This window comes from Centroberyx affinis, unplaced genomic scaffold, assembly GCF_046629955.1.
Source record: "Centroberyx affinis isolate AG114_WGS23_722 - 3 ecotype Tasmania unplaced genomic scaffold, CSIRO-AGI_Caff_v1 ptg002772l_1, whole genome shotgun sequence".
Classification (NCBI taxonomy): Eukaryota; Metazoa; Chordata; class Actinopteri; order Beryciformes; family Berycidae; genus Centroberyx; species Centroberyx affinis.
The window spans coordinates 90627-104249 of NW_027280930.1; the positions used below are offsets into that span (position 1 = coordinate 90627).

The 13623-nt window shown below is 41.4% G+C and overlaps 1 protein-coding gene across 5 annotated transcripts in view; it reads right to left on the reverse strand.

Annotated features, from left to right (window-relative positions):
• LOC139657866 (protocadherin Fat 3-like) overlaps positions 1-13623 on the reverse strand; it is a 148297-nt gene that overhangs the window by 74654 nt on the left and 60020 nt on the right. For all 5 annotated transcript variants that reach the window (XM_071535817.1, XM_071535818.1, XM_071535815.1 and 2 more), the window contains exon 3: positions 5104-5165. In XM_071535817.1, the coding sequence (XP_071391918.1) occupies positions 5104-5165 (62 nt within the window). The remainder of the gene's footprint in view (positions 1-5103; positions 5166-13623) is intronic.

Genomic DNA, 13623 nt, shown 5'->3' on the forward strand with positions numbered 1-13623 from the left:
CTACACATGCCAGGCATATATACCACGACTGCAGCACACACACACACACACACACACACACACACACACACACACACACACACACCCTATGAAAGAGCATTTTTTTTCAACTTTTTATTTATTTATTAACAAACAGCATGGTAAACAAATAGAAAAAACATAAACAGATAATGCCAGGGGATCAGAACACTGACAGAAATCATAAATCAGTTCACAAATATGTTATACAGGGTACATAAATTTATGGTTTTAATAGCTTTCCTATTATTAGAATATAGGATTGTTGTAATGTATTGTTTGATTTCATTTTCAAAAATTAAAAAAAGATGGCTTATGATTGGAAAACTTTATGAACATGTGATTTTGCAAGTAATATAATCAAATTGATGATATAGTATTGATTTGCTTTGGTAGAAGTGTAAGTAAAAAAGCCAAACAATACATTTTCATAGGAAAGGGACAATTCAGAATCAATATATTGGGAAATGAAAGTGCAGACATCTTGCCAAAAAATACAAGAGTGGGAACAAGACCAAAATAAATGACATAAATCTTCTGGTACATGAAACAGCATTTTGAGTGCACCTTGCTTCCGCAATGTGATGTAATTCCTGTTGAAACAGGATGTTGGGGTGGGACATGACCCGGGGAGGGATCATTCAAAAGTTTAAACCAATGGGAGATCAGTAAGGGAGAGACAGGCAGTTCTATTTGATGGGAGGGGCTGGGATTGTTCATAAATCTGTGATGATATTATCGGTTTGGACTATTATGCATGCCTCCTGGTACACGATGACATCACCACTAAAGAGTTTCCGTTTTCCAGGAAGTAAAAGTAACGATTTTTATATAAAAATACAAGAAAATAAAATGTTTTTAAGTGTATGGTATGATAGTTAAAATGAGCTAAAAAGACAAAAAAAAGTATTTTTTAATTTCGTTGTATAATCTGTGTTACATTACTGGAACGAGCCAACACCCTCAGCAGCATGGACAGTGTTCTTTTCCACAAGTGTAGGCCACTAGGGAAAGTTCTAGGCTGATTATCAAATCCGAGAATGCCAAGTCGATACGCGTGACCTTGTGGAGAATGTTCTTCCCCCGGGTTGTGCTGGAGAGATCGACCTTCTCATGAAAGCATGTACAGAGATGCTTCGGTTTGAGACGGGCTGCGAGCTTCATGGCGCTCATGTGATGAAGACACACAGCTTGGCCTCTACTCTTCCGGGAAGGCTTTCCACTAGATGTCGGAAAATTGCTGTGGGGGATTTGCCACGAGAGCATTAGTGAGGTCAGGCACTGATGTCGGGCGATAAGGTCCGGCATGCAGTCGGCGTTCCGATTTCATCCCAAAGCCGTTCGATGGGTTGAGGTCAGGGTTCTGTGCAGACCAGTCATGTTCTTCCACACCGATCTCGATAAACCGTTTCTGTACGGACCACCGGAGTTCGAAGTACACAATTGTCTAGAATGTCATTGTATGCTGTGGTGTTCAAATTTCCCTTCACTGGAACTAAAGGAACCATGAAAAACAGCCCCAGACCATTATTCCTCCTCCACTACACTATGCATTTGGCATCTCCTGGCATCTGCCGAACCTAGATTCGTCCGTCGGACTGCCAGATGGTGAAGCCCGATTCGGCACTCCAGAGAACGCATTTCCACCGCTCCAGAGTCCGGACGGCGGCGAGCTTTACACCACTCCGGCCAACGCTTGGCATCGCGCACGGTGATCATAGGCCGCTCGGCCATCGGAACCCATTTTATGAAATTCTCAACAATTTCTTCCATGGAGATATTTGCACATCCAACTATCTCCGATGCAGGTGCGTTGGAAAGTATCACTTCAGTCTTGAGAAAGGAAGATCCCGCACACTGCTCTCAGCATCACAATGTATTGATCATACTAATGTTTCGGTCCCCTCTGGACCTTCATCAAGAGTATTTTAAACAATTCTTATAACAATGATCTTAAATAGATAACGCTCCGCCCATTCTGTGTGCACAGGTGTGGGACAATTATTCTCCTGTGGGAGTGTCTCTCAATAATTGACAGTGACAAGTGTACAATCTGTCACATTATAGTCCACACATAAGAAAAAGAAAAGAAAAACGAGTGAGACACCACAGAAATTGCATATCTAATGAATGAAAACATTGGCCTTGCAACTTTCATAAGTCATTCAAAATTGTGCAATCGTATGAAATACTTGTATCTTGAGTGCACCATAAATAGGTCTATTTGATCCCAAAGCTCATTAGAGCATGACATACCATGGAATCTCATCGTTCACTCCTTTGGGGGATAAAGTTTGCAAATTAAATATCCAGTATACTTCTCTTCTATTCAGAATTTCATCAATGTTACCACCTCTCTCTGGCAGAGCCACCTTTTCAATGAAATTCTCGACAAACAGTTCTTCTCCTGACGTTGCTTCCAGAGGCAATTTGGAACTTGGTAGTGAGTGTTGCAACCGAGGAAAGACGATTTGTACTTGCTTACGTGCTTTAGCACTCAGCGGCCCCGCTCTGTGAGCTTGTGTGGCCGACCACTTCACTGCTGCTGAGCTGTTGCTGCTGCTGGGTGTTTCCACTTCACAATAACAGCACTTACAGTAGACTGCAGCTATAGCAGGACAGAAATTTGATGAACTGACTTGTTGGAAAGGTGGCATCCTGTGACAGAGCCATGTTGAAAGTCACTGAACACTTCAGTACCACTCATTCTACTGCCAATGTTTGTCTATGGAGATTGCATGGCTGTGTGCTTGATTTTATGGACCTGTCAGCCATGGGTGTGGTTGAAATCGCCGTATCCACTAATTAGAAGGGGTGTCCGCTTATTTTGGTCATGTAATGTATTTGACATCACAGAACACTGGACTATTCCGAATTTCCCCTAGGTGATCAATAAAGTGCCCATCTTAATCTCAATTTTAATCTTATAGTGTATATAGTGTGTGCTAGCCAACAACAGAACAGAGAAATGAAATGAAAACCATAATTTCATGTTGTACTGATGTTGTACCTATGTCAGCCTTTAGAGAAAAATCTAATAGAAACAATAGCTACGTTTCCACCCTAAAGTATTTTTTGTGCTAATTATGACATTAGAAAGGCTGAAATTTGATAATAAAAAATTCCAAAATATCACCAAAAACATTTCTACGCTTACTTGAACTGGAAAGCTTTTTTCACTCACTCGCATTTTATTTTTTGCGACATTCAAAAGTTCTCTTAAAATTCGCTTAACAGTTGGATGGAAACAGCTGGTGTGGATTTTACTGCAACTTCTGTTAGCTACATATTGTCATTTCAAAACAAAAAATCACATATCATCACAGTCATTTTAGCTGATTATGAATTTTTCAAGAACCCCCATGTTAAGCATGGTATATGAACATCATGTCTGTCAACACTAGGGCTGGATTTTTCTGTTTGTTTTTTTTTTCTTTTTTAATTTTGAATATTTTTTATATCAAGCAACACAAAATTCAACATGTCTATGAATGGGATATTTCCTTTTTAAAACTAGGTGGCACTCAGTAGAGCACATACCTCCACTAACACTATGCAATTGTCAATATATGCCATATGTTCCACACTGATTTTGACCAAAAGTTAATAACTTCTTCCATGCCCCATTATCAGCTTGTTTCACATTAGGAGATGCACACATTTTTGACTGTATATGAACTGGAACACAAGATATGCTTATTCAAATTTGAGCCACTCAAGCATTTTAGTTGAATATTGCAACACCACATGGCCAATCAGCACTATATTTGTTCAACACATCACACACATACTGCACTATGCCACCAAATAAGCTATACAATTACACAGGGATCCACTCTCCTTCATTCTGTGTTACTGTCTGGATACTGTGTTAATTACCTCAGTTTTCAGGGACCAATATATTCATCCACTTTGTGTTTTATGAAGACTCTATATCTACATTCCCGTACTGTACTGGTTTTGTTGCTGCTTTGCACATCCGAGCTGTAGTTCTATTTACTACTAGTGCTGGACACTGTTTATACTGTTTGTTACTTTATTGCTACCTTATTGCTATTTTTTTTTATTATTTATTGTTCTATTTTTACCTATTTATTGTTCTTTTATTGCATCGAGTACGGAAGCTGCAAACTTAATCTTGTTGTACTTGTACAATGACAGCAAATATATTCTATTCTATTCTATTAGGGCCACGGACCCCCATTTGATGAGATTTTGTAGATTGTTAGACATGATTTTGTCCATGAATGAATTGCATATGAATTCCATGACTATCTGTATTGTAGGTAGAGAGATAACAGTGAAACTAAGATCAAAATAATCATTCTTCTACATTCTCTAATTGTGTTAACTTGAAATAAAATGAAATAATGGTGAAGTTTAACTATTCAGCAATTTGCTGGGGACCCCCTGGAACCCCCTGAGGGACCCCTTGGTGGTCCCCGGACCCCACATTGAGAACCACTGCTCTACATTGTCTCATCACTCTGAAAAAAAAAAAATGTGGGGCATCACAGTAGATTCCTGCTCCAAACAGCAGAGAAAAATATCTAGCTGACGTCACCTACCCACTAGAGACAGAAACGACTTCTTCAAAAGTTAACACACTTGTTTGGAGAAAGCACACACACACCCCACGCTCAGCAACAACACACAGCAAACAGGCACACACACACGAAACTCCATGAGTCACGACTCTACGAGGCACCATTTATCTCCAATCAGGGCAGCTAGAGTCGAGATAGGCTCCAATTATTGGATAATAGAGACCGCCCCCCCCCCCCCGACACACACACACACACACACACAATCTTCATTCCCTTGCGACACTCTTCAGATGAGCTCTATTACACAGTACCACCAAGCTAATGCAACCCCGACTGAGAGCAGCAAAGGAGAGAGGGTGGTGTGTGTGTGTGTGTGTGTGTGTGTGGGTGTGTGTGTATAGATGGAGAGTGAGGGAGGTGGTAGAAGCTATTTGTTTTCATCTAAGAGCTGGCATCTTCTGGATTGGAGGAGGAGCACGGGTAGATTCCACACACACACACACACACACACACACACACACACACGGTGCGTCCTCACCTCTAGCACGTGTTCAGGTTGTTGTTCGCGGTCCAGTTTCCTGGAGGTTGTGGTGATCAGACCTGAAACAGAAAACAGCAGAGAAGAAGTTAGACAAGAGAAAACACACATACACACAAACACACACACACACTCACGCACACAGAGCGGTGCCAGTCAGCCAAATGAGTGAGGTGACATGGTAATTGGTGTGTGTGTCGGACAGGATTGCTGACTTGTTCTAATTACATGGACTGAGAGAGAGAGAGAGAGAGAGAGAGAGAGAGAGAGAGAGAGAGAGAGAGAGAGAGAGGGGAAGCTTGTAATTTAGACATTATAGATAGATATAGATAGATAGATAGATAGATAGATAGATAGACAGATATTTAATATATTTTGTATCTTGCTTTCGCGATATTGTTTCTGATAAGCAGTCATGGTAATAAAGTTATTGAATTCAGCTAAGACAGATGAGGGGTGGAGGTGAAGTCAGAGGAGAAAGGATTCAGAATTTTTCTTTCTCTTATCTGTGGGCCACCTCCTCCTCCTCCTCCTACTCTCTCCATCCTGTCCCGTCTCACTCTCTGTCTAGACTGACACTGTTTTTCTACCCCTCCATCCCTCCCTCTGTATCGACATGTTGAAGTCTTCTCAACACCCTTTTATTCTTCTAATCCTTTTTCTTCACATCCCTCCCTCACCGCACACACTATATACTAGAGCCAGTATATAAGCCATGTGCTTTCATCCCAGCAGGGGCTCTATACCTTTAGGCGTGAGCGGCTGTGTGTGTGTGTGTGTGTGTGTGTGTGTGTGTGTGTGTGTGGGACCTCAGGACTGAGCATACTGTCCTAGATACATGCAGCTGAAAGTTATGTAGTATGGAGAGTTGAGTGAAAACCTCAACAGTTTGCTTTATGTTGTCCTCACAGAACTTGAATGGATAGAACGGTCCTTCCTCTGTTTGCCATGGTAATTTGGCTAGTAGCCTACAGCATAAAATGCCGATTGTAGAAGGGTCAGTTGCTATGGTGACAACACAAGTCTGTGCAGAGGACAGCCTATAGAGAAAAATCATATAGAAACAATAGCTACGTTTCCACCCAAACCCAAACCATAATTTCATGTTGTACTGATGTGGTACCTATGTCAGCCTATAGAGAAAAATCTAATAGAAACAATAGCTTGTGCTAATTATGACATTAGAAAAGGCAGAAATTTGATTAAAAAAAATTCCCAAATATCACAAAAAACATTTCTACGCTTACTTGAACTGGAAAGCTTTTTTCACTCACTCACATTTTATTTTTTGCGACATTCAAAAGTTCACTTAAAATTCACTTAACAGTTGGATAGAAACAGCTGGTGTGGATTTTACTGCCACTTCTGTTAGCTACGTATTGTCATTTCAAAATAAAAAAGTACAGCATAAAATGCCGATTGTGGAAGGGTCAGTTGCTATGGTGACACAAGTCTGGGCAGAGGACAGCCTATAGAGAAAAATCAAAAATCTGTGCAGATGTTAGCAAACAGTCAAAACTCAACTGAAAGCTAACGTTAGCGACGAGGCTAACGTAGCTTTATCGAAGACTGGATTTCTCTCGCTAGCTCTTCTAGTCAGCATTAGCATGTTAGTAAACCGTGGCAGGAAGGAGACAGAGAAGCTGCTTTGGTTCTTGCAGTAAAACCTCTTCTCAGTGACGTAAGAATTTGGAAGCTAGCCCTAACGGTACACATCAAAATGGCCGCCGCTCCGACCATCCTGGAATGTTGATTTGAATGGGCATGACCGTTCTATCCACTCAAGTTCTGTGGTTGTCCTGTTTTAAAGCTTGCTGGACTCAAGCGGCCAAAACCACGGGTGAATTTTGAAGCCAATAAGAAAGTGTCTGAAAGCTGCAGTTCCTCTAACGTCCACTAGGGTCAGCTCCCAAAAGACTCTAAATCCCGCCCAACTCCATTCATGTCTATGGGACCACAGCTCAACTTCTCACTCAAAATATAAAGTCAATATTTTTTTTTAGTTTATGGTCTCAGTAGCTAATTTCACTCCTTCTAATATGTGTCCGTATGGCGATTTCCAAAATAATTGCGTCATTAACGGGATATAACGGTTTTAAAAAAGGTTAGTTTTGCAAGTGATTGACAGGTCGCCTGTCCAGTGATCGCGCAGTTCGCCGATCACGGACGGACCAATAGCAGACGGCGCTGCGGCTCTGTGGGAAACCCCTGGCTTCAACTTTGGCTTCAAAACGGCCCTTCAGAAACCTGAGGGTGACGTCACACTCACTACGTCCATCTTTTTTTTTACAGTGTATGGTTGGACTACATTCCAGTGGGTTTGAAGTTCAAGTTTGTTTATTTATATAGCCCTTGGCATGATTAGATAATCCGTCTGTAGCCTAGATGGAAATGTTCTCGAGGGTTATGTATCCTCATACTGGTTAATCTGTCTCCCTTTTGCCATGAATAAACCAGTAAACAGAATATTCTACCTCCCTCTTTGAGTTTAGGAGAGGGAAATGCTGATTGCAATAGTCTGAAAAAGTGAAAGCCTTAGATGTTTCCATGCCACAGTATCCAGTTTAATGGGAGTAAGACAGGCATCTTAACCAGGTTTTTCATAATCAGTAGTATGATCTACCCAGATTATTCTAACCCAGTTATAAGCTACATGTCTCAACCCAAAACCTGTTTATTAGAGTAACTGGTTTAAGAAGGCAAATTCATGTAAACACAGCCAGTGTTTCTGGGTTTCTTTCCCCCTCAGTTCTGGGCTTCAATGTGTTTGTCCTGATCCCAACCAGTCCATATGCTGTGACTGTTAGTCATAGTAGTTAGTCTGATCTAGTCCTATCTATTAGCTGTTTTCAGGACAGATCTGCTAATCAAACAGCATGGAGGAAAACTAGGAAGCAGTCAGAGGACAGCTAAAGCACCAGGCATAGGTTAGTGCAGAGGACTCCGCCCCTATGGCTAGTGGGTGTGGCTAAAGTAGTGGGCGTGGCACCAGGAGTGGATAGGTCAAAGCTCGTCTGTGATTGGCTGGACAGGTTTTTTTTCCCCCGTATATTTTCAGACTAGTTTTCAGTCTGCTTAGGCGTATATTCTGCTTGTCTTCCAGACACAAACTGAGTTAAAAAGGAAGGACATTTTGAACAAAATCTAATAACAAAGTCGTAAAAGAAAAGTATGTACAAGGAAATATGTTTGCCATAGCGTGCATGGATCGACTTGAATGAGAAATGAATGTGTCAAATGAGGAACTGCGTCAGATGAAATAAGGTCTAACTAGTCCACCTATGAAAAATTCATCAGACTAAATGAACAATAGACAAAAGGCACAACCTGTTCTTTTACACTACCTCCAACAAAACAACTCATCATCCAGCCCAGTTCTTCTCTCTCTCTCTCTCTCTCTCTCTCCATTTCTCACCAGTCATCAGGTACTATCCATTTTCCAATCAGCTACTCCCTATATAAGACTGTCTGTTTCATGCTGTCCAGATTGTAGTTTTCTGAGTTCGTTCAAGTCTTGTTTTCTGAATTACCTGTATCCTGTAGAATCCATAACTGAATTCTGCCCATTTTCTGGACTAGTGATTTCTGCCTGCCAGACCTGGTATTGTTTGCTTTCTCCTGACTGCTTAACTGGTTAGATCGCTTGCCTGCATATTGTTTTGAGCCTGCCTGCTGTTTTGGACTTTTCAGCCGGTTGCCTGTTTCACCTGCCTGAGATTTGCCTGCTGCACATTTAAAGACAGTCACTGGACTTTAGCTTCCTTGGTCTGAGTGTCTGTATCTGGATCCTCCTCCGGTTCCCGATAAACGCATCCTTTGCAATAGCTTTCAGTCCACCCACAATGCCGTTGACACATCCCTAACACCGGTGCCATCTCCACTTGCATTTACCCCTGTCTCCAAAGCAGAGGCCTTGTCAGTCACAGGTCATTTAGTGCCTCAGACCTGGCGAGGATACTGTATTTACCTCACAGCTCCATCCCGAGTGCCTGTGAAGACATCCTGGTGGAAAACTACCCAGCCAGACACACAAACACGATTCATCTCAGCGTATGCAGGATGTAACAGAGCATACACCCAGTCTGCCGTCCAAATGAGATTTGGTTAAACATATCAGCCGTGCCTTTCACGCGTTTTATAGAGAACAGAAATCCACAGAGGAAGTTTCGAAGGTGAAGCTTTTCTTTCTGTGCTACAATAAGCCGTTTCTGAATGGGAAACAAGGCAGCGCTCTCTCTGCAGAAGTGGGTTTTGTTTTTTTTTCAAATAGAGAATTAAATATGGAAATGTATACCTGAGCAAGTTGAAAGGAGGACAAGTACTCTGCGTGTGTGTGTGTGTAGTCTGTTCATATGTAAGCCTATTTTATTATTGTGCGTATGGTGTGTACATCATCAGACATCCAGCTTCTCCTGAGTCGTACCCTCAGTTGTCAGGATGGCAGGGGGAGCTACACCCACAAAAAAGACGGTTCTTTCAGGGTTCTTTGGTTAAGGTGCTAATACTGCTGATTTGATACATTTCAGTGTTCTTAAAGGGTTCTTCAGTGGTTCTCAAAAACCCCTTTTCCACCAAATTAGCTCTGGTTCTTGAACCGGCTCCGCTCAGGATTCTTGGAAGCTTGGTGCTATCTAGCGAACCAGCCCACGTTTCCACCAGTTTTGAGCGGAACCATTGTAATCAAGGATGCGTCATCAGCGGAGGGCATTGCACAATGCACACCGGAAGTAAACAGTAGTAGCAAGATGGCGGATCGCATTGATTACCTGCGAGCTTTTGTTCTGTTATTATACCCGTAGAATATGACACGCCCACTGATGTCGTCATGGTTCACACTTGAAAACCTGCTATATTTTGGTTCCAGCTGGGAAACAACTTTTTGGGTTCCGAACCAATTTATTTTTGGACGAAATGCTCCGAACGGTTCAAAATTAGGTGCAACATGGAACTGAACCCGTTCCATGTTGGTAGAAAATGGGTAATTGTGGAGTCCAAGGACCACCAGGGGTCCTTGAGGAGTCCAGGAAGTCCAAAGCAAAATGAGGAGTAGTTAGATTTCACTCTCTAGAGGTCAGCAGAATGAGAGAATGTATAAGGATGAATATAGAACCATAATGATTCAATGAACACTCTTGATTAGTTAAAATAAAACAAAAAAAAAACTGGTAAATCAGAAAAAAGAACCCACTGTGGTTCTTAAAAAGTTCCTTCGGTACCGCTGGTTCGGAACATTTAAGACATTCTTGGTGGATAGGACCATTTGAGCTTGGTGGTATAGAGAACCTTTCTAAAAGGGTTCTTTATGGCACCAAAATGGATTCTGCTATGGTACAAGCTTAAAGAACCATTTTCTGGTACTATATAGAACCTTTTCGTTCACAGAGTGCATTATAACTGACAGGTTGACAGGCTGAAAAACAAAAAAGAAGGTGTCACTCCTCCTTCTAGCTCTTCAGCTTTCTTTTCTCCTCCGGCGACAGCAAAGGATTTCTCTAAACTCTCAGCTGTCAGAGCATCTTCAGAGGAATAAAAACTCTGCTGTGGATTTGAGAAACCTGAGAGGAGGGATGGAGGAGAGAGAGGAGGATGAGAGGGATGGGGGGATGGAGGAGAGAGAGAGAGAGGAGGATGAGAGGGATTGAGGGATGGAGGGAGAGATGTATTGCTAAAAAGAGCTGGAGGTTGGAGGAGGCTGGAGATTGAAGGCACCCTGGCCTGGTTTTATCCTCCATCTCAAAACACTATGCAAAACAATTTCGTCACAATCATAAGATTGGTGAAGTAAAACTAATCAAATTTAGAAGTGAAATAATAGATGATTATATTGATACTACTAATAAATAAAAAGCTAAAATAATTACATCCAGCCATAGGGATAAAAAAAAGTCAAAAAAGTCACTTTTATCATATTATGTTATGATAAAAGTGAGATATGAGATTTAAAATATGTTAGTAATAATCCAGGTGAAATGTACCAATGTACCAAAATTGGTTTATATTCGATGCCCTCAACATTTTCAGAATTGGAGCCGTTGCAAAAATGCCGCCGATCAGCTGTGGCAGCCATTTTTCTTTTTTCTTTTTAAATGGGTTTTCCTGTATAGTTGTTGAAATTTGGTTCACACAATTATCACTGAATTCACCATTGCATGATAATCTGAACAGTTTACGATGTTTTCTTTATTTTCATTATTATGTTTTCATTACTGTATTCCTTGGCCATAAAGTATACCGTACTTCCTCAAATAGTGGCCGGTAGTCAATTAAAAGCCGGGTCTCCAATAATGGCCGGGGCCGTGGTCGACACGAACAAATAACGCCGGCCCCAAATACACCTAACGAACCCCAACAGAAGCAGATCAGAAAACAAGGAGGCTTCATACTATAATATGAGCAAATATACTTACCAAACAGAGGGAATTAGAAATAAAGGCCTGTCTCTAATATAAGCCTGCTTCCAATAAAGGCCTGGTACCCTCTGCAGTTGAGGTAAATAAAATATTAGAGGAAATACGGTACATATGTTTTCAAATCCTATTATGGTCAGTTCAGCAGATAAACAGGAAAACCCATTTGGTGGTAATGGAGGAAAGAAAAATGCCTATTTCTGGCCTATTGTGACTGGACTATAATGGTGTCCTTTAAAGTGTTGTTCTGGTATTGATTAAGATCATAGAAAGCCCTGGACGGTTTAATCCCAAGCGTCTGAGCCAGGGTACAACCTGTTCGTAATGTAAATCAATACAGAGACCATAAATATGTAGGACTCAGTCACTGACTGTTACAGTCACACATGCAAGTAAAATAATCAGAGGAAAACACTATTGATTAAAGAGGACATGACTGTTGGGTTTTATGCTACATTAGCCAGGCTAACACTGACGTGCTAACGAGCCCCAGAGGATGACTGCCAAATCCTCCGTCTGTTAGCGCCCCGCTATTAGCTTTAACAAGGAACGGGATGTGACAGCATCAAACAACAACTACACACACACTAACACACACACAGTGGCACACACGGTGACACACACACACGCTAACACACATACCAACACACTATTGTAAGTCCTCCGTCTGTTAGCATCCAGCTATTAGCTTTAAAAGGAAGATAAAGTGACAGCATCAAACTCACTGCCAATAACTACACACATACACAAACACAAACACTAATACACACAAACAGAGACACTGACACAGACAGTGACACACACACACACACACACACACACACACACACCGAAACACTACTGTAAGTCCTCTGTCTGTTAGTGCTCTGTTAGCTTTAACAAGGAAGAGAATGTGGCAACATCAAACTCACAACTAGGCTATACAGTAGCACACACTGACTCACACTAACAGACACAGAAACACACTGACAGACACACTAACACACACTAACTCACACTGACACACCAACACACTAACAGACACACCAACACAGTAGCAGACTAACACACACAGACTGATCTCACAGAAAAACGGGAAATGAAAACGACATGTTCACAGCGAATTACGTGTTGGTGTAACACAAAGTGTTAAGTTTAGGTTTTCTCAGCACAAAACGGTTACGTGAAGGAGACATGACTATAAACAGGAAGTAGTGTGACATTGAAGTGGCACTGTGGCTAGTAACAGCATGGTGGTCATGGTGGTGGATGGGTGTTTACCTTCGATGCCGGCAACCGGTGTTTTCAAAGGACATTTCAATGAAAGCTTTTTTTAATTTAACCATGACCAAACCATTTCCCTAACCTTAACCTTAAGTTGTTACTTGCCTAAACTTTACTATAACCTTAACCCTAACTTTAACCAAAGTCGTTTCACTTGCCACCGTATTTAAATTCATGGCGGAGGAACGTATTTAAATTTGTGGTGGAGGAATGTAATTTAAATTTGTGGTGGAGGAGCGCAATTTAAATTTGTGGTGGAGGAGTGTAATTTACATTTGTGGTGGAGGAACGTATTAAATTTGTTTTGTCACACTAATAGACACACTCACTCAAAGACACACTAACACACACGCTAAGAGACACTAACACAATAACAGATACACGTATACACACACCGAGATACACAATAACACACACACTTCCATATTTACAGCAAAGCTGTAGAAAAACACACAATACATCCATATTCAGACACAAGAATATGTTTCTCTCAACACACACACACACACCATCTGTTGTCCCCTCCGACAGAAACCTAATTAACATCACCAACAGCATACACACATACACACACAGCATCACAAAACATATTCTATCAGCACATGTCAACATCAGTATGAAAGTTAAAACCAGTTCTGGTGACGTTGAGTGTCTGCGGCTGCATTAGCATTTTATGAAGTGGAGGCCTGATTGAATCTAATGGGCAGGAATCACAGTAACAACAAGTCCTCCTGGTCCTGCTGTCATCCTGCATCCTGAACTGTGTGTACTGGACTATTGGACCTTTCTTCAAGAGGGAAAGCCTCCAGGTCTTTGAGGGATGAAGGAGGTGGAAATCCACTTCCCATAA